The sequence below is a fragment of the Cyanistes caeruleus genome, chromosome 5 (genome assembly GCF_971803275.1).
Source record: "Cyanistes caeruleus chromosome 5, bCyaCae1.hap1.1, whole genome shotgun sequence".
NCBI lineage: Eukaryota > Metazoa > Chordata > Aves > Passeriformes > Paridae > Cyanistes > Cyanistes caeruleus.
In genome coordinates, this window is record NC_141705.1 from 54,496,456 (window position 1) to 54,515,402 (window position 18,947).

At 43.3% G+C, this 18,947-nt stretch overlaps 1 protein-coding gene across 50 annotated transcripts in view; it reads right to left on the reverse strand.

The window, feature by feature from the left end:
- ADGRL3 (adhesion G protein-coupled receptor L3) overlaps nucleotides 1-18,947 on the reverse strand; it is a 487,487-nt gene that overhangs the window by 99,455 nt on the left and 369,085 nt on the right. For all 50 annotated transcript variants that reach the window (XM_086888938.1, XM_086888937.1, XM_086888933.1 and 47 more), the window contains 2 exons: nucleotides 2,557-2,862; nucleotides 772-875 (listed from right to left, as the gene is read on the reverse strand). In XM_086888938.1, coding sequence (XP_086745064.1) covers nucleotides 772-875; nucleotides 2,557-2,862 — 410 coding nt within the window. The remainder of the gene's footprint in view (nucleotides 1-771; nucleotides 876-2,556; nucleotides 2,863-18,947) is intronic.

The window sequence follows — 18,947 nt, forward strand, 5'->3', positions numbered from 1 at the left end:
TGAAGGAGTGAATAAATCCCCACAAATTGCTATAATAAAGATTCAGCCCACAGACTCCGTGGCGTAAACACACATCTGGTCTCTGTTTGTAATGAAATCAGCTGAAAGCACCATTGTGCATTAATAACAAAAATGCTCAACATATTGCTACCAAATAAGCTCTGCTTGTCTTGAACTTCTATTGTCACATGTTAATGCACTTTTAACACTGATAAATGATGAAGTGCTAGAAAACATTCATCAAGGGACTTAAGAGTCAAAAGATAAGCATTACTGCAGCATTGTTTTCCACCAGTTCTTTTATAATTTGGGCAGAAGTTAAAAACAGAAAGTCAGAGGCACAAACCAAACATTTCACATTGAGCCTGCCTTTCTTTGGTAAAAATTTCTTAACTGTGAGGTTTATCCTGTGCTTGCATGACATGAAAAAATGCTTGAGGATGCATGAAAGGGTGTTTCCTTTTTCAACAACTCAGTACTTTCCATATGTCCACCCACATCCTCCTCCCTCTTCTTCCTTTTCTTGCCACAAACAAGAAATGTCATTCACTCTAGCTCAATTTCACTCTCCAGTCCCTCTCCTTTGCCTTCCCTCACCCTCTTTGCCTTAATTTCTGAGACACTTGCTTTCTCCTTGCAATTCCTGGCTACTGTGCACAGCTCATGCTTTATGTGTGACTGTTGATCCTTTTGGGTTCCTTGTGTGAAAACCAGGAGGCTGATCAAGGTCACTGTGCAGACTCAGAGTGCTCAGCATGGGAGAGGCTTTACCTTTTGAGTGATGTGGTTGATCCAGGGTGAAGAGCAGTTGCTAAGATCAGGTCCTTGGGGTTCCCAGATGCCATCAGGTGCAAGACACCGGAAAGTTGCAACACCTGTAATAGGAAAGTCGCTGTGTTCAGTGTGACTGGTTGCGTTTTGTCCCCAGCAGCCCATGTCAAAGACTTCTGGGAGCTTATTAGTGCTCAGATCTTGATTAGGACGCTTCTGAGTCACCTCAGTGTCCTAATCTCCCATCTTGGTCCTTCAAGGGCCCTAAGACATAAAAGACCCATGATGGTGTGCAGGAATATTATTTCCAATTTGGCAAACAGCACTCAGAGGCAGAGGACTTACAGGAAAGCTGCCAGGTACTAAGAAACCAGAAGCAGATCGCAAACACTGAACCAGCACCTTGAGCGCTCTGCCCCACCACTGGTGATCTGGGATCAGACCCTGTGCCTCATCTTCTGTGCTGCTTGTTTTATGGCTCTGAATCATCATTACAACATTTGGCTGGAAACACACAAAAGTCTGAACTCTACAAAAGCCAAGATATAATGCTGGGGTTTACTGTCAGCCCCCAGCTGTCAAGAGGGACTTTAGAGGAGAGTTTTGTTTGGGAAGAGCTGCCTGATCCCTGCTGGAAAAGACAAAAAATTGCCTCAGACCTTTTCAGACAAAGAGAAACGCACCACTGTTAATATATGACAGCTTTTAGCAAGTTGCATGAATCACTGGAATTATAGATGGGAAAGGCTTATGGCCATCCCCTATCCATAAGTTAAGCTATTATCTATTCCTTAGTTATTTTCATCCAGTCCTCAGCTCTAGTGGTTAGGAAAGGACTCCCTGCATCCAGCCTTCGTTTTCCTTTTTCATCTTCTTTTCCTTTTTACAGCTTTGGTTCAGAATATCCTTTCCCCTCTCTGGGAACCACATCATACTTTTTGCCAAGGAGGGCTAGGAAAGACGGGAAAAATGTTCTTTACCTATTCTTACCCCTGATACCTTTCTCCTCATACTTTAACTTGTATTTTATCAGTCTGTCCTCACCAAGTTCCAGAGTGACCCAGTACTCCATAATATACACAGGTGAATGGCTCTCCAGGAGTGGAGAATTAACACACAGTCTCTCCCCTGCAAGTCAGATCCCTTCAGCCCTCATTTTCAGGCAATTTCCTCCACTTTTAAGATTTCTGCTTTGAAAGTGAGTTTTTGGGGCTGGACACCAAGACAAGCATGAAAAATAACTATTTTTGGAAAACTGCATTTGTTAAAGCACGGCAAACTGAAGCAAATGCCAAAACCCATTCTTAATGCGATTATGTTTCAAATTGAACAGAAAATTTCCAAAAGCAACATTTTTCAAGAAAACAATTGCGGGAAGAGCAGAAGAAAAGGAGCAAAATCCAATAAGCAATAAACCATTTTGAAAGATTTGGCTTTATTCTCCCCCACCCCCTGCCACATTTTCCCAGCTGATCACCCTGGATGCTGGCTGCAGTTTAAAAAAAAATCACTCACACTGGTTCAGGAGCTTCAAAGCAAAAGTTTGGTTGATTTCCTCCCCTGTCCTCTCTCTTAGCAAAACAAGCAAAGAATTAGCCACCAACACATCAGTCACTGAGCCCAGGGGCGACAAAGACAGGCAAAACCAGGTAAGGCGCTCTGGAAGCAGAGGCTCTTCCAGCACATCAAGCACAGCCCCACAAGTTTTTGAGTACAGGCTGCACACTGACAAGGTGTCACAGGAAGTGGAGACAGCCTGCTGTGCCCTCTCAGCCCTCGACTCACCTATGGAGCCCAAGGGACACGGCTGCTTGGCCACCTGGCCCTGCCGGGTCCGGGACCACATGATGTCACGGGCTTCCATGGGGTCGCAGCTCTCGGCTCCGGCCGGCGGCAGCTGGGAGGAGGCGGGCGGCAGGTGCGTGGTCATCTCCTCGGGGACATCGGCCATGGGGGACGGGGTGCTGGTGCTCCTGTTCCTCCTGCCCGAGCCCGATGTGGTGGTGGTGCGGCCGGTGGTGCTGGTGGCCAGGCGCGGCGTGGTGCTGGCAGTGGTGCTCCCCGGGCCCAGAGCGCCCGACGTCGACACTCCTGCAACAAAGGCAGAGCTGGTTAGAGAGAGGAAGGGAACAGGACTCAAGCCTAGGTCCTGAGGATGTCCCCTCTGGTGACTCCAGTGCCCTGCAGGGTGTGACTGGAGCTACGACTGAGGCAAGGATTTTTGCACAGCCGCCTTGCAGAGAGAAGCTGGAGCAAACAGTGAGAGAAGCACACAGGGGGGCAATGACCACTGGAGAACAACTGCTTTTCCAAAAACCATCTGATGAAAATAAAGCAGCGTTTTATGCCCTCACCATTTTCATTCCTGGTATTTTAATGTAAAAATCTAATTTTCCATCTTTTAGGGAATACCTAGCACAGAAGTGCTTTTAATTGTTAAGTGCTGCTGAAGACCCAGACAGGGTCAGGTTTGGACAGAAAAATGTCTTCCGTGGCGTAATAAAAAAACCCCAAAACAACAAAACCAAACCACAAATCTATTCCCAAAAATCCAAAGTGCACAGAGGGATGAACACAAGGCTGCACTATAGAGCAAGCCATCAATTTTCTCTGAGGTTGGTGCTCTGCTGCTCCATCCCAAGAGCAATGCCTGCCCCCTTGATCTGCAGGCCACATGACACAAGCAAAAGTGCACATCAGCCCAGCCAGATCCTCAAGACTTTAATACTCAGATTTTTCACTGAAAACCTGCAATGAGCACTGAAGCAGCAAGAGGTGGGGGCCATGCTTTAGGAGTGCATTAACCCACCGTACATCCTGCAATAGCTGCACCAAGTACCGAGTGCGCGGGGAATATCGAGGGATGCCCACCTTACAGCTGCCTTATTTAACCGCCTCGTTAGACCAAGGTGCTTGCACAGACTGGAGCTTCATAGGGATTTGGCTATGGCTTGACCTGAAATATCAGGTGGGGAAGCTGAAGTAGGCTGCCCCCAGCTGCTCCCCCATCACCCCTGTCATGCCACGTCACACGCAGCTCATGGAAAAGCTTGCTTCTCCCATCTCCTCTACCCCTCTCAAAGATAAGCACCCTCCAGCTTCTCTCAGCGTAAGACTTTTACTCCAGTTAAATGCCAGATATTCACAACTGCCCCCTCAATCCCTGCCTGAGAAAAGGTTGAGGCTGAGGAAGCAATATGAAAAGGCTTGTCTGATCCATTCTCACTTTAATTTTCATGCTGTAACATCTCACTACCATCCCACCTCTTCCAGCATCCAAAAAGTCTTCAGTCACTGTTGCTTCATGTCCAGCAACGGGAAATGGAGCTTCTACACTAGCTCACCTAAGCACCAGGACACTAATCTGAAAACAGGTCTCCAACACTCAGTGATCAGATTTTCCAGCCTTCTCCTGCCACCTCCCTTTCACCATGAACCCTGAGTTTAAATCAACTCTGAACAATACAATGCAAAAACATGCAGACCCTGACAGATTTCTTCCAGTTTCTGCTCAAAGCTGCAGTAGGTCACCAAGCATTGATTTCCCCCTGATGGTAACAGGGAGGACTAAAATTTGTAGATAACTTCAGCAAGTATTACATTTTTACTGCAGCAGGACTTGCCACAAGTATGTTTTATTTCTTCATAATATAGATGAGATTGCTAGATGGCAACCTATAAAATTTTTTTCCATTTACTCTTGCAATAACAAGTTATTTCCCTTCTGCAAAATTGCCTATGCCATGTGCAAAGGAGCTGAGGAGATACAGTGGATTCAGTTTCAAAGTCAGAGCTAGAAAACCCTGTTTAAAATAATTCTTATAGTCATGTGTGAGAGTATAGAAACATATACTGAGCACCCTGGAGCTCTCCTTGATCCACACACAGGAGATCTGCATTTTTAAGCCTAGTTTTCATTGAAAATCATTGAATATCCCACGGCATGCTGTTTTTGGAATAGCTCTGGCAAGTTTACTGCAGCAGTTAGGCACAAGGGATTTAATGGCATTTTCCTTTAGCCATAAAAAAATGAGCTGTTTTATCTTTCATAAACCCCCTGGCACCAGTGTCAAAATCTCTTTGAGGGCTTGTTCTTCCAACTTTTTTCTTGTTCCACTGGGCTTTCTTGCTGCTTTTGAAAATAAACACATCCACCATTTACATAGGACAAGCTGTAAGACGACATGGAAGAGCTGCCTGGAAGTTGCCTAACGGAGTGAGACGGATGGGATACCACTGCACTGAGTTCAAAGGTTTGATTATTCAAAGAGTCAATTTGGTAATGAGCTCCAGCAATCATGATCACCATGCTAACACCACCCAGTTTTTCACCAGGAAGCACCACTTGCCAATTTTGCTCACACAACTGTGTGCTTCAAAAACCAAGTTAATTGGTAAGGAGGAAAAGAACAGGGGATCAGGATCATTTACATATAAATGATTCTCAAATCCAAGCAAAACCATGAAGAGACTGCAACCTGTGCAAAAGCACCTAAATCCTACATCACAGAACAGAGATCAAACCTCCAGATTATCTCAGGCTACCAATAAGCTGTGAATTTTTAACTTTGGGGAAAGCAGCACTGCTTCAACAGAGGGATTCTTCAGATAATGTTTCACAAGACAATCTTTGCTCCAAGACAAGCACCTTTAAAAAAACACCAATACTACCACAACTAGAAATGTATAAACTTAATTATTTTATTTTTACTGTTTGTTTTTACCATGAACTGCCATATCAAGACCTTAAAGGTTTTAGGTAAGACTCAGTTTTTACTCCTTATGAATCCAAGACTTTGCTGACTTTGATTCCACAAAGCACAGCACTGGAATAGGAATTTTCAGTGCTCCCAAGAAAGCAATTTATGGCTGTGGAAACATTTCTTCCCCAGAAACACCCCAAAGTGATACTTCACTTTTTTCTTCCCTCCTCTATCTAGAGAGCTGGCAGTAATAGCAGAAGACTAAGTTTTGCCATCATTGAGATTAGAGCTGCAGTCATATAAAAAACAAACCCCAAAACATTTCCAGCGTCCACAAGGGAGCAATTGCAACTCCCAGAGGAGCCTCTCTCTACTCAGGGCACATTTAACTAGCAAGAAAATAGAAATGTTTAGGTTTTTTCCCTTCTCTCTTTTATTTCCCAACCTCCACACAGAGCTCAGGCTTGTGGAGGCAGATTTTGGCTTAGTGGAAGGAAAATCATGGTAGGGATTTGCTCATAGGGAAAAAATCTCACATAAATAATGGATTGTCTTTTCCCCCATTTCTCTCTGTTCCCCTTTCCTGAAGTAGTGACATGACAAGAGACCAGCACTTTTTGTTTGCCACAAGGAAAATGCACCACATGTCATACAAACACAACATGGTTAGATGGTCTGCTCACCTCTGCCTGGTGCTCCCAAATGACTCTGACTAGTGTTTTCCTATAACAAAAGCAGCTTTGATTGCAAGAAGGGATATTTGCTACCTTATCTCTCTTTTTTTTTTAAATTTTGGCACCTAAGTCTCCAGCCAATGACCCGGTGTACTCAATAATACTTTGCAAGAGACATCATGCACTTTCTGTCCCACGAATGAAGATAACTAGGTGCCCCTGGAGCAGAAATTGCAGAGAGGATTTCCTGGGTGAGGCTCACTGGCTTTGGCAAGGTAAGGGATGACAGAAGACATCCATCATGCTGTCCCCCCGGGGTCACAATCCAAAGGTTCAGCCTGCCGGCTGCGTGCTACGAGCCAGCACTTGCTCACGTAATCGCAAGGAGAGGCTGCACTCCAAGTTCCACGCTCATTGTCCAAGCAAACCACGATGACTTCACTTTCTGGCGAGTTCTGCATTCCTGAGCCTGACCCTCAAGGAGATGGGATGGGGTGCTGGCAGGCAGGGGGCCCCGTCTGCTCCCTGTGCTGCACCTAAAGCAGGGCTGGCCAAGTGAGGTACAACTAATCCAGCAGCTCAACAGCAGCAATGCCGGCATTCTCTTGAGCACGTCCAGATTCCATGCAGGATTATTTACACATGTTGCTGCTGCATGAAGGCAAAAGGAGCACTGCAGGAGTTGGGAAGGCTGTGAGAAGCATAAAACCTGGAGCTCCCTCCCTTTCCTCCCTGCCTGTAGTTTTGCCCTTTTCATATTTGGCAACCGCATCCTTTGCTTACAGCATCTCTTATAATTTCTTCTTCTACTGAAAGATGGTGCAAGTTGTATTTACATAGCAAATAAGAAGGTTCAGGCATGCCTTGTGAAAGAAGCAGCACAAAACCCCACAAACCTAATACAATTGGAGGATTGTATCACAGCTGTTTTTCTCTTCCCTGTCACATAAATGCATCTCACGGGAATTAATTTTCTACAGGCATTTTCAAATGCATTTCAGAACATCTTCTGGAACTCCCTAGAAAAATAGTAATATTTGAAAGTAAATATATTCCCACTTTCTTTTGCCTTTTTTTCTTGCTTTTTTGTGGTTTTTTTTGAAGAATTCCATGTGAGGTGACAGAAAAGGATGATGAAAAGAAGCACCCACACAGACAGCACCAACTCATTAATACACTGTTGGATTGCAAAGTTACACTGAGCCAATGTTAAAGACATCACCCTACAAAACCTTCTCATGGTAAATGTCTGCTGGAAGACCAAAAGCCACGTGCTGGTGCCACTCAAGAGCTGCAGGCCAGGGAATTGACAAGGTGAGATTAGCCCCTAAATTATGTACAGCTCCTTCCATGTGTTTGAGAGCAACTATGATTTATTTTTACTGCAGGCGAAGGCCAAGTCGGCCTCACATCAAACATCTGAACAGTTCTCCCCTCTGCTCACACATGCCATTATTTTGGGAAGCTGAGCCAGAATCCTGCGTGTGAACATAAGTTCACACACTGTTTTTGGGGTGGTTGGGATTGTGGAGCTTTGTTTACTGACACTGACAAAAGGCTTGCAAAACCCATTGATGGAAAGATTTCATATGCAGCGGCCCCACTGTCCTCAATGTGCCACATTGTCTTCAACAACCCAACTGCACACAGCCCTATGCCCTGGAAAAGGCACGTGAAGTATGATACACAGATCTTCCTTTCCCTCCCTCTTAACTAACACAAGGTAACGAGGAAAAGCAGAGGAGGAGGATCCTGCATCTGAGAGGAGGAAGATCCATTCCCTTGTGGACAGCTGACAAATGGAAAAACACTTTCTGCATTTTCTTTTTTCCTACCTCTTCTAGCAGGGGATCAGTTTTTGTGCCTGAGGCTGCTGTGCCCACACACGGCTGCTCTGCTGGGCTTGGGCAGATGCTGCAATGGATATGAGCTGTAGCTGAGTTCCTGTACTAAGAGGAAACCTACAGCAGTGGTCCAGGACATGGTGCAGACTCAGCTGTTTCAAGGCACTTCAAGCTGGAATCACTTAACACACTGGGACTTTCCTCTGGGTCTCAGTCTCAGCATTGAACATTAAACAGCAAAGAATGAAAGCCAAAGTGGGCGAAATCATCACAACAGGCTCAAGTTCACTCACGCTGCCCCAGCTCGTCCTTGTCACTGCAGCACCACTCTCAGCAAGACAGGAAATGCATTCAAAGAGACACTGAATGCACCGACTTTTCAGCAGGCAAGAAGTATGCCTACCAGAGCCCTTCTGACTCAAAACTCTGCATTTCTGACAATGATCAACAGTTCATTACACGTGCTGGATTGCTACAGAAAGGTTGTTCTGTCAAAATCATTTTCGCTATTATTACGCATTTTTAGGTTCTGCCTGAAAAAATAAGAACCCAAACAGCAGGCTGACTGCATTTTCGTGAAATATCAACTTCTATGCTTCTGTGGGACTTTTGTGGGGGTGTGCATGTGTCAGCACTTAATACTTTTTCTGTCTCCAAACAGCTCTTGATGTCAGGTCCCCAATTTAGTTGTCATGTGAATAAAAGAAGATACTTCTTTATTTTCTTCTTTTTTTTCTCTCTCTGACCCATTCTTCTACAAGAAACTACTTGATCCTGCTTAAAATATGTAACTTCAGAGACATCAAACAATATTTTAACTGTTATTTTACAGCACCTATCTAGCAACACCAGGAAATGAATGGGTACAGTACAGGAACATCACCTGTTGTCTTCACCATGATCCTCTTCTATCAGAAGATTAGAAGGACCTCTGTCAAATCCACCTTTGTGAACCTCTTGTACCCTCTGGCAACCATCCACTGAGGGTATTAATTCCCTATTGCTTGTTCCAGACTTTGCAACTGATTCTGAATGCAGAATGTAGAAATTTAACTGGACCATCGTGCACAAGACACAAAAAAATTGAGCATTTCTTTCAACATCATGCTGTAATGCTTTTAGAAATGCAGATGAACTATGCCCACAGGAAAAGATTACAGAAGAGATGATCTAATAGACAGTAGATCAGGATTTATTATAAATGGACAAATCTAATTGTTTTTAGAGTTCAGTTCAAGGGATATTTTTAGGCACTCTAGCTTCAATTCACTCTAGTTCTCAAAAATACTGTCAGATGTGGTTGAAGTTATTTTGAATTTCTGGATTTGGATGCATAAAATCTGATTCTTTTTTATTTTTATTTTTTTTCAATCCACATGTGGTTTCACACAGGGGAAAAAAGAAGCATACAATCTTTTTTTTAAAGGACATACCAGCTGCATATTATTAGTGAATGTATGGAGTGAACTTCTAACCTCCTAAACAATCACTGTCCCTTGGCATGATTCACATCTATCAGAGCCAGTGGTGCAGATCTTATGCTCTGTCTTCCAACCTGAATCCTTCAAACTCTATTAAAGAGAAGCCTGGAAGGAATTCCCCAGCATCCCATTGTTAGAGAAATCACTTTTGATTTCAGTAACAGGTGCTGTCAGTTTTTCATTCAGACCACATTAGAGTGCAGACACGTGAGCACTACACACTTACAGCTTTAAGAGATTTACTGGAGGCTGGGATTGCCAGCTCTTGGGGTTTTTTTATCTTTAAATTAATTAAACCATGTATGCTCTATCCACGCAAGCTGAAACATACCTTTTAGTTCCCAGGCAGAACAAGCACATGTGTGTTGGGTAAGAGGGAAACCTCATTTTTTTCCATCTGTATGGCAACGGATGTAGCTTCGTGTAATGTGTGTTTCCTACTTTTTGCCTGCACTTCTGCATCTTTAACCGAACAAGTTGCGTGCACTGTGCAGAGGCAGTGCCAGATGGAGCCAGTCTCTCTCCAGCAGTTCTCCACCTCTGCATTTGCAAAGAAGGGAATTGAATGCAGGAATCATAAAGTGACTGTTCACGCCCCAGCATTTTCTCATCTACCCAATCAATGTGATGAGTCCTATACAGAGCCACAGGCAGTCAGCTTATACCACTATTCAAAACATTTCTTCAGTTGCAAGCTACAAACACAACTTAATAAGAGAAAACCATCATCTTCAAATAGTCTCTGTTCAACTGTGTGTGTAATATTTCCCATCTAGATGTTAGTCAGCAAGATGGCCAATTGCATTCAGATAAATGCCTTGGACTTTCTTAAACATATCATAATCGGCCCGTGAAATGGCTGGTTAGTTGCTTTCCAATTTGTGAAATGGTTCAAATGCTGTAAATAAAAAAGAAATTGGACAGCTTTCAAAAAGGACAGATTAGACTTTTCAATTCTCAGTATTCTGTGCTTCCAAGCTACACTCCTGTGATCTCCGTATTAATATTTAAAACCTGATTGTGTTATGCTGTTATCTTGAGGAAGAGGGCAGAGAACAGTTGAGCCCAAGGAGACAATCCACTGGAACCAGAAGAAATCAGCTCCCTTGCCCTACAGCACATGTGTGTGCAAGGGGTGTCAGGGAGAGATGGATGAAAATTGCCTGGTCCCACTTCCTCCTGTCCAGCTTGGCAGATGAATATCGCAAAGGCTGCTTTTTGCGTTACAGTTTGCCTCTTTGCATCACTGTCCCTTGATCCCAGATTCTCTGAGGCTTGGGATTTGAGGTGCCTCCTGCATTCGTGTACTGGGCTTCCAAATCAGCCCCAATGCCAAGTGTTTTAAGTGTAAGCACACTCTGAGGGTGGATCAGCTGAAACCAAAGAGAGGAAAAGGAATAAACCATAAAATATCAAAGGTTGCTCACACCCTTCTTCCTCTAACCCATGTTAGGATTGACTTCATTAGCATGCAGATCATATTGCATTCCCAGACATGAACTGGACACCTGAGAGCAGGTCCTGCCATCTGTACATGTACATATTATATCTGTAGTCCGGAGCAACAGGAATTATAAACCTGACAGCAAAACTTCACCTTTTGCCTTTTACCAAACCCATCTATTTTCTCCTCTTGCTACCCACTAGCTATTTCAAACCTGTTTTAAAATCCAAAATCCTTCTCCAAAGCCACCAAAAGTGCTTCCTCTCTACAGGATATGTGCTCCACTCAGTCTCTGACTGCATTGGCTTCTAGTTCACTTATTTGTTCTGTTTACTCTTGTTCCTATGAGGAAACCAGACTGAACTGTGGAGAGAACTGACCACTGAAACCACCAGAAATACAGAAATGGTGAGAAAGGCTGCCTTTTCTCATCCTTTGAGCACGTCCTGGTGCACCTTGGTATTGAAGTGCTGTCAAGATCCCTCCTGAAAATCAGAGAGCAGGCTTCAGCCTCTTGGTGATATCTTGGTTTGGAGCTCAGATTAGTTCAATCCTCTCCCCAAACTTATTAGTGGTTTGCTTTCTACCCCTGGAGACACAGATGGAAAGGAGGGAAAGAAGAAAGAAGCCTATGCTAAAAAAAAATATTCCACGTAAACCAATCCTAAGAAGCCGACAAAACTCCCTTGTAAGAATATCAATATTCAGCTCTCAGAAGTAAAGCAGTTTCCCTGAAAAAAACATAAAATGCTGCTCAGCTGCCTTTCTAAACTCTTTATTACTTATGTTGAAACGTCAATATATTGTAAAGCTCAATTCTAATAGCTGTATTCATGTTGGCTCAGGGATCTCCCTAAACAATGCTTAACTACATCACTGGCATCTAAATTTGTTTTATAGATATCTGACTTCTGCAGAGGGCCCCAACAATGATAACACCATTAATATTATGAAAAACACATTTACTTCAGCAAAGCAGATTTATAACAAATAAACAAACTGTGCAATATACAGGGTGTTTTAAGGTGAAATGAACTGGGTAGCACTTTTTTCCTAACAGACTTGAGTACTGGACGCAGGCAGCTTGGTGCACTATCAAGTCCATGCTGATCTCCTAAAAAGCCTGGCATGCAAGCAGCTCTCACCCATGTCCCAGAGGCTGATTTTTCATTTGAGGGAGGCCACTGGGGTGCTAGTAGCAATGGTGAATATTCATTCAGATGCTCAGCAGCTCAGACCTCCACCCTGAAGGCTCCAGGGCTGGAGGCATTGCCATGGCCAGTCATCTCAGTTGAAAAGTCACTGCAGAAACCCAAGAGGCAGGAACAGCCTCCAAAACATCAGAAAAAGAGGTTTTACCTAATAATTTTTCCCCTGAACCATTAAGAGCTACCAGTTCTCATGAAGTCAGCTTTGGCCAAGACTTTTACCTGAGGGGTTGATGACAAGATAACAAAACATAATCCCAGGGTGGAAAAAATTCCAACACTGATTTGTAGCTCTGCATCTGTCAGCTTTCAGATTATTCTTGTTAATGGATTGCTCAGACCAGTACATTGAAAGGTGAGCACGTTTTCTTGTGTGAAGCCAAAGAATATACCCATTGACCTTTTAAGACTCAGTATTGAGCCCACAAAAGTGAAAAGACGTTAAAAACTTACAAGAAAGTGAACAGGAGTACTGAAAAGCAAGTATTTTAGGTCAAAGTTATATGCCTGCTTCCCCAGATTTGGCATGTGGTTTTACATACAGTCAGGTGCTAAAGTTTACATGCCATGGGGAATTACTGGTGCAAACCAGAGGCACCAAACGCACAGAAGAATGTTCAGGTGCTGTTGTGCCTAGGGATTTTCCATAATGTACTCTTGGCCTGGAAGCCTAAACTGCACCTGATCCACTTGGGCTGCCAACAAAAGCATTCCAGATCCTCACAAGCAACAGCAGACTCTCAGGAAGTTGGGAACTGGTAGAGGAAAAAAAAAAAAATCAAATAGATGACACAGAAATGAAAAAAACCTAATTGTATCCTTTAGAGATTTTTAAGCTGCGTCATCTCCTTGTCTTTTTATAATATATACATCCATAAAAAGAAACACCTGATGTCACTGCAAAGCATAATTTTTGTACTTTGAACAAAACAATCATGTCTCTCCTAAGCAGAAAAAAAAAAAAAAAAAGATACACATATTCAACATGTGAAAAAAGAGGAGAGAGAGGAGAGACAAAGAAAATCTGACCTGGTCCAATGCACATGTCTTGAAAACATAACTGTGAAATAGCTGCACTTGTTTTATAGACAAACACAGACATACAGACTTAACTAAATATGAATGCATCTCCATAGGACAGCATGATCCAAAAGCATAAGAGAAAAACAGGAGGGAAAAAAAAATAAGTCAAGCAGTATGTATCCAATTGTGAAATACAGCAGAGATGCATATATACTTACAGATGTTTTCTTACTTTCAATCTAGGATAAAACTACTGCTACAGAGCATAGCTATAGAGCTGCTATATGCTTCCAGCTCACAGCCTAAACCTCATTTTACAGCTCTCACAGGTAACATAAAATAAATGCACCAGTCTACAGTGATTATTAGTTTTACCTCTCTTCAGTATCAAGTATGTTCAAATGTTTTTGTTTTGTAAATTTTTTACAGCAGACCACTTAGTACACGTGTTGAGACCTGTAATGTTGTTAGCCCTGAGCCTTTCACATTCCATGCATGCACCAAGAAGTTTCATCAATTTGCAGGGAAGAAGTATATTAGTTTTTCTAGTCATTGCAGTGCTTCACAGGTACTAAAAAGCTCAAAAGCCCTAGTATTTTACATTATCCAGCCAGAACTCTCATTTTATAATAATACTAACCAAAAATCTAGCTCACTTATTTCATCAAAAGCAACTCTTCTCCCATTATCTTAAATATAAATGAGAAAAAGCATGCAGCTGAAGCAGACAGAATAATTTATAATGAGAGGAGATCTGTCATGCCAGTAATACTGAAAAAATAGAGCATAACCCTGAGCTCATTTGGAACTGAAGGAAAAAACAGACTTTCTCATGTGGTGGTCAGGCTCAAGATGAAAAGGGAGGAAGAAGGTCACCTGTGATAGACCTTCATGGTCAGCACTAAGCAAGTCAAGAAATGCTTAAACCTTCAAATAAATATTAGACACATTTTGTTGCTTTTTCCTCTTTAGAGGCTGGAGCCTAGCTGAGCGCAGATCAGAGACATGGCATTCATTGGCACGGCATTCAGCCTGGAGATGGCTCAGCAAAACACAAATTCCAAGTGTAGGCACTGCAGTGGCAAGCAGCTCATTCACTGGGTTTAGCTGCCACAGAGATTGTTCCGAGGCAGAGAGAAATGTGGTTTTGCTTGAAGAAAAAAGGAGAGATTTGATTTAGGAATCTGAGTCAGCCAGTTTACAGACAATAAAAAGTAGCATCAAAAGCCATTCAATTTGTCCAAGACCCCAGGTGCTCTCTGGAGGTGCAGGAGCCTACACTGGTGCAATGCCATTGCCTTCACTGTATCAACATCTCCACGCCTGAGCCTCGGCTGAAACCTGCGCCATCCATCAGCAAGCAACTTCTGTCTCTGTGCCCTGAAAAGCTCTGTTACAGCAAATCTCTGGGCTACAAAAGGAACTGCAAGCATCTCAACTGTTTGCTTGCCCGTCCTTGAGGTGTTTAGTTGGTGCTGGGGAAGGCTTAAGCCTTTCCACGGATAACCAGAAAATCCGGAACTATGGCACAGATGCTAAGAACAGAGTAGTGGGGAGAGGCAGGGGAAAACTCCACCTCAAGCAGGCAACCTTATTTCCTCCTCCTCCTGCAGAGGACATCATTCATCACAGTCCACAACACACTCCTGGGAACAGCTGAGACGTGCCAAGGATTACAGTAAAACAAGAGGTGGACAGGGAAGGCTTTGATCCTCCCGTGTTATTGTATGAGGAAATTATTCGCTAATGCAAAAGAACGAGCCCTTCTTTCCATCCAGGTTATTCCATGAGGAATCTCTTCCTGCAAAGCCTGAAGCTCTGACAAGGTATTGGGCTTGAGGGACCACTCTTCACATCTTCTGCGCCAAGCCCAGCATGTCCACGGTACAATTCTGAGTGCAACATGCAACTCCCTAATCCTCTTGGCAGCAGTCATTCCTACAAGGTCAGTCCCCCTGGCCTACAAGATGCCTTTCCAAATTAAGCTGCTATTTTCCCTTATTAAACATCATATTTGAGCTAAAACAGCATCACTGATTCAGTTAAACCCTCGCTGTCTGCAGCTCTTGTTCGGAGCAGAGCACACAGAAATCTCATAGAGACCGAGATGCCTGGTCAAACAGACTCCAGTGAGTTTTAAGTAAGGGAAATGCAGCTTTATTTTAGCGGCATGAATCATTGCAGGTCCAGGGACAGCAACATGAATCCTGCTTCCTGGCTGAGCTTTTGTCTTCAGTAAACAGCAATGTACATCCTGCACTGAAGACTCAAGAGCATCTCCAAGAGTGGTCAATAGACACCGCTGCCTACCAGGGAACCCTGACCTGACACTTACTTGCCACAGATGGCTTTTGTCCACTGGCAGCTGCTGGTTTATGTGAGGCTAGGGATGTTTAGCTCCAAGAGGAGGTACTATCCACTGCCATTGACCACTTCTGAGGGAAATGGGTAGAAATAAGGAGAACAGTCAGCTCTAGATGAAGCCAGGTTTTAAACAAGAGCAAGCAGTCACTGGATTTCAAATCTCACTAAGCAACACAGGGCATGTTTTAATAGGAAATTTTAAGTGTGTGCAAAGAAAACCAAATAAAACACATAAGGAAGGGACTGAATCTAAAAGCAGATATTAGATTTCTCTTCTCTCTTGCACGCAAAGCAAACATTGTTCAAGGATGTTTAACAATCTGTTTGGCAGCTGAGGCGTGCAGGACTCCACCAGTAACAATAAGAGAATATTATCTGTCCATTTCTGTCAAGCTGAGGTAAGTTCATATTGTCCGCCTAAATGAAAAACAAACCCATGACAGAACTCACCCAGGCCAGCCTGAGAGTATGCTGGATGAGATGGAACAGAGATGAAAAAAAAGGGAAAGCAGGTGCAAAGGGTGTAAAATGACAAAAAAAGCCAAATGCAGGGACCAAGCTGACTTAAAAATTCCTTCCCCCACAATTAACTGTTGGGCCTTTCTAAGTTGCTTTTTCCTTTTTGATAGTATCTAAATCTTAAAGCCAGCCTGACTGGATGAAAGCAGTGTGAGTTAAGTCAGTGTTACTGAATATTTTTCCTTTGGAGACAATTTCTTTGCAGGGATCCTCCAAGTGGTGAATGCAGTGTTATATTTCCTTCATCAGCCAACAGAAACATTGCACTGGTGAGGCCAAGCCCTTGCAGGTGATAGGATCCCTGCTAGAAATTCAGGCTAACATTCAGAAACCCCAATGTCCCTCCTATCCAGATTTCTTTCCCTGTGCATCTAATAAAATCTCATTCATGAGGAACCTGAATTACAGCTCTCTGGGCACAGTGCTGGCTTACCTCCACTAAAAGGGATCTGAAATCTCTATTTTTAGCTCTTTTTCTCACCCCAGGTCAGTTCCAAAACTAACCCCTGCCTGTCTCACTTGTCATTGCCTACAAACCACTTCTACATCTGTCCCCTGGGTAATGAGCTGCTCCTTTCAGTTTTATTTCTCCATTGTCTTCCATTTGCTTTCCTTTCCCAGAAAAGGAAAGTGAACACATCCTCACATGGAGCTTTCCTCAGCCTCACGCCCGCTGCTCAGCTCTCTGTTCCCTTAACTCCAAAATGAAGGATTCTCTCAAGGTAAAGAATTTTGGGTATCTCCTTTACTTGACATCTGATGCTACCCAGTCCAGTGGGCACGACTTGCAGTGTGGGGTGGCATCTTTCTGTCTGCTGTGCTACATCCCAGTGGTAATATTTGCTGAATTACCATTTTCTCCACCTATGGAAAACCGTAACCAGCAGGGAAGTATTGAAGTCTTTTGATTGCAGGGTGGAAATTTCATTCATTCCCCCACACCCAGAACTGCCAGATGAAGAACTACTTGTGTTTGTGTGGATGTGTCTGTATATAATCTTCTTCCTCCTCCACAAAACAAATTACAATTAGAGTTAGCTTCATCTGATCAAACAGCACATGAAAAAGGATATGAGAGTAGATTTGCACTCAAAACACCTATCTCATTATAACTGGCGTTCTTTTGAAGGGTTTTTTTTTTTCAAATAGACAAATTGAACCAAAATTGATACCCATAAAAACATTTGTGCTTTGACCTTCTACAAGTTACCTGTGCTCAATCAGAAGTGCAGGCAAAGACCTGCTTTTTCCAATGATAAGCAAGCATACCAGAAAAAAAAGAAGTATATTATGAGACACTCAGTTCTCTAATAACCCAGCTTGAAGTCAAGGGCATCCTTCCTAGGCCAGAATACATTTTATTGAACAAAACTTTCTAATTAATTGCTGACAATATAACAGCTGTGTCAGCAAAATTTTCCACACTGCCTGTCTCTCCTTGCCACTCCACCATGCAGCAAGATGGGAGCACAACAAAGCCCTGATTAAACCTTCCTTGTTGCAGGGCATCTTCAGTTTTCTCAGTGAAATATGTGTTCAGTCCCCACTGTCCTTGGTGGCTGAGGTTAGGCCATCTGCAGCAGGCGTGCAGCTGGCACGTGGAAATGGCATGAATGATGATAGGTAATGATTTAGCCAACATGACCCATCATTTGGGCAGGCAGTCAGAGACACAGATAACGATTAGTCTTACTGCATTCATGCACAGAAGCTTTAGGGTGCAGCAGGAGCAGCTGGATATTCATTCCAGACCTACAGTGTTGGAGGTATAGCACGAGGTGTTGGGGAAGAAAAAGCCACCACACACCTGGCAATATCACAGCATCCTCCAAGAGCTCTCAGGTAAAGAAAGGCTCAATTTATTACCAGGCTTGTAGGCCAAGGATGGAAAGAGCTACAGAGACCTGAATACGTATCTGACCCTTGAAAAATGAGGTAGCTACCCAAATACTGTCCTGAGAACACCAGTAAGTTGAGACAGAGACATGCCAAGGGAGAGAAAGTCAAGTGTGTGCTCCCTGTGTAGTTCCTGTTCCATGGGTCAGTAAAGGAGCTTGTGAAGCAGACACAAGTTTAGCTGCTTTTGTTGTTTGCAATTAGTCCCTTTAATGTGTTACAGTCCCAACCAAATAAAGAAAATCACTTGGGCACTGAATATTTAGGAAACCACTGTCCTACTGCAAGCAAAATGGCATGGAGGTGCAAGGGGAATGGGCTGTGCTCCATACAGATTGAGTCCTGTGCAGCCTCTGCCATTATGAGTGGGTCAGGCAGGACTTGCAGACTTCCCTTCCTCTTTATTTTTGCACTTCATTATTTCCCCATAGGAAAAAACAATGCAAACACAGTGGGTAAGGCATTTAGGTCAAGACTTTTATTAACAGGATCCCAATGTTAGTCTCTGAACAAGTGACCTGATTTTTAAAAATACTAAGAAAGCAGTATCTCCCAGTGCCTTAAACAAGCACTGGCCTTTTGAGTATCAGGTTATTTAGGGGTCTCAGCCTTACTTTCAAATCAAGTTTCATCTTCTCATATCACAGGCTCAGTACTGACTCAAGAGTCCTATCTAATGAGGCTGCACATGGGAGATCAGAGCTAAGATGAACCTTAAAAAATAAGGCTCCCAATTCACTCAAGCCAGCTGGGAAATCCTGACTGCACATTACCAAGCAGTGACTGATGTATTTACATCACACCTCAAATACCTATAATTTCCAGTAAACCACAACATCCCTCTTCATACACCTACAGGAATGCTCAATTTTGCAAGGTGCTTTTCCTAATCTCTGTCTGAAGGTGTTCCCCTTCCTTGGTAGCAGAGGGAGCGCAGTGGATGGTTTAGCCCATCAAATTTTAAATAGCTCAAGATGGCTTAAATCCCTCCCACGGCTTGCTACCTCTGTATATGTCTCT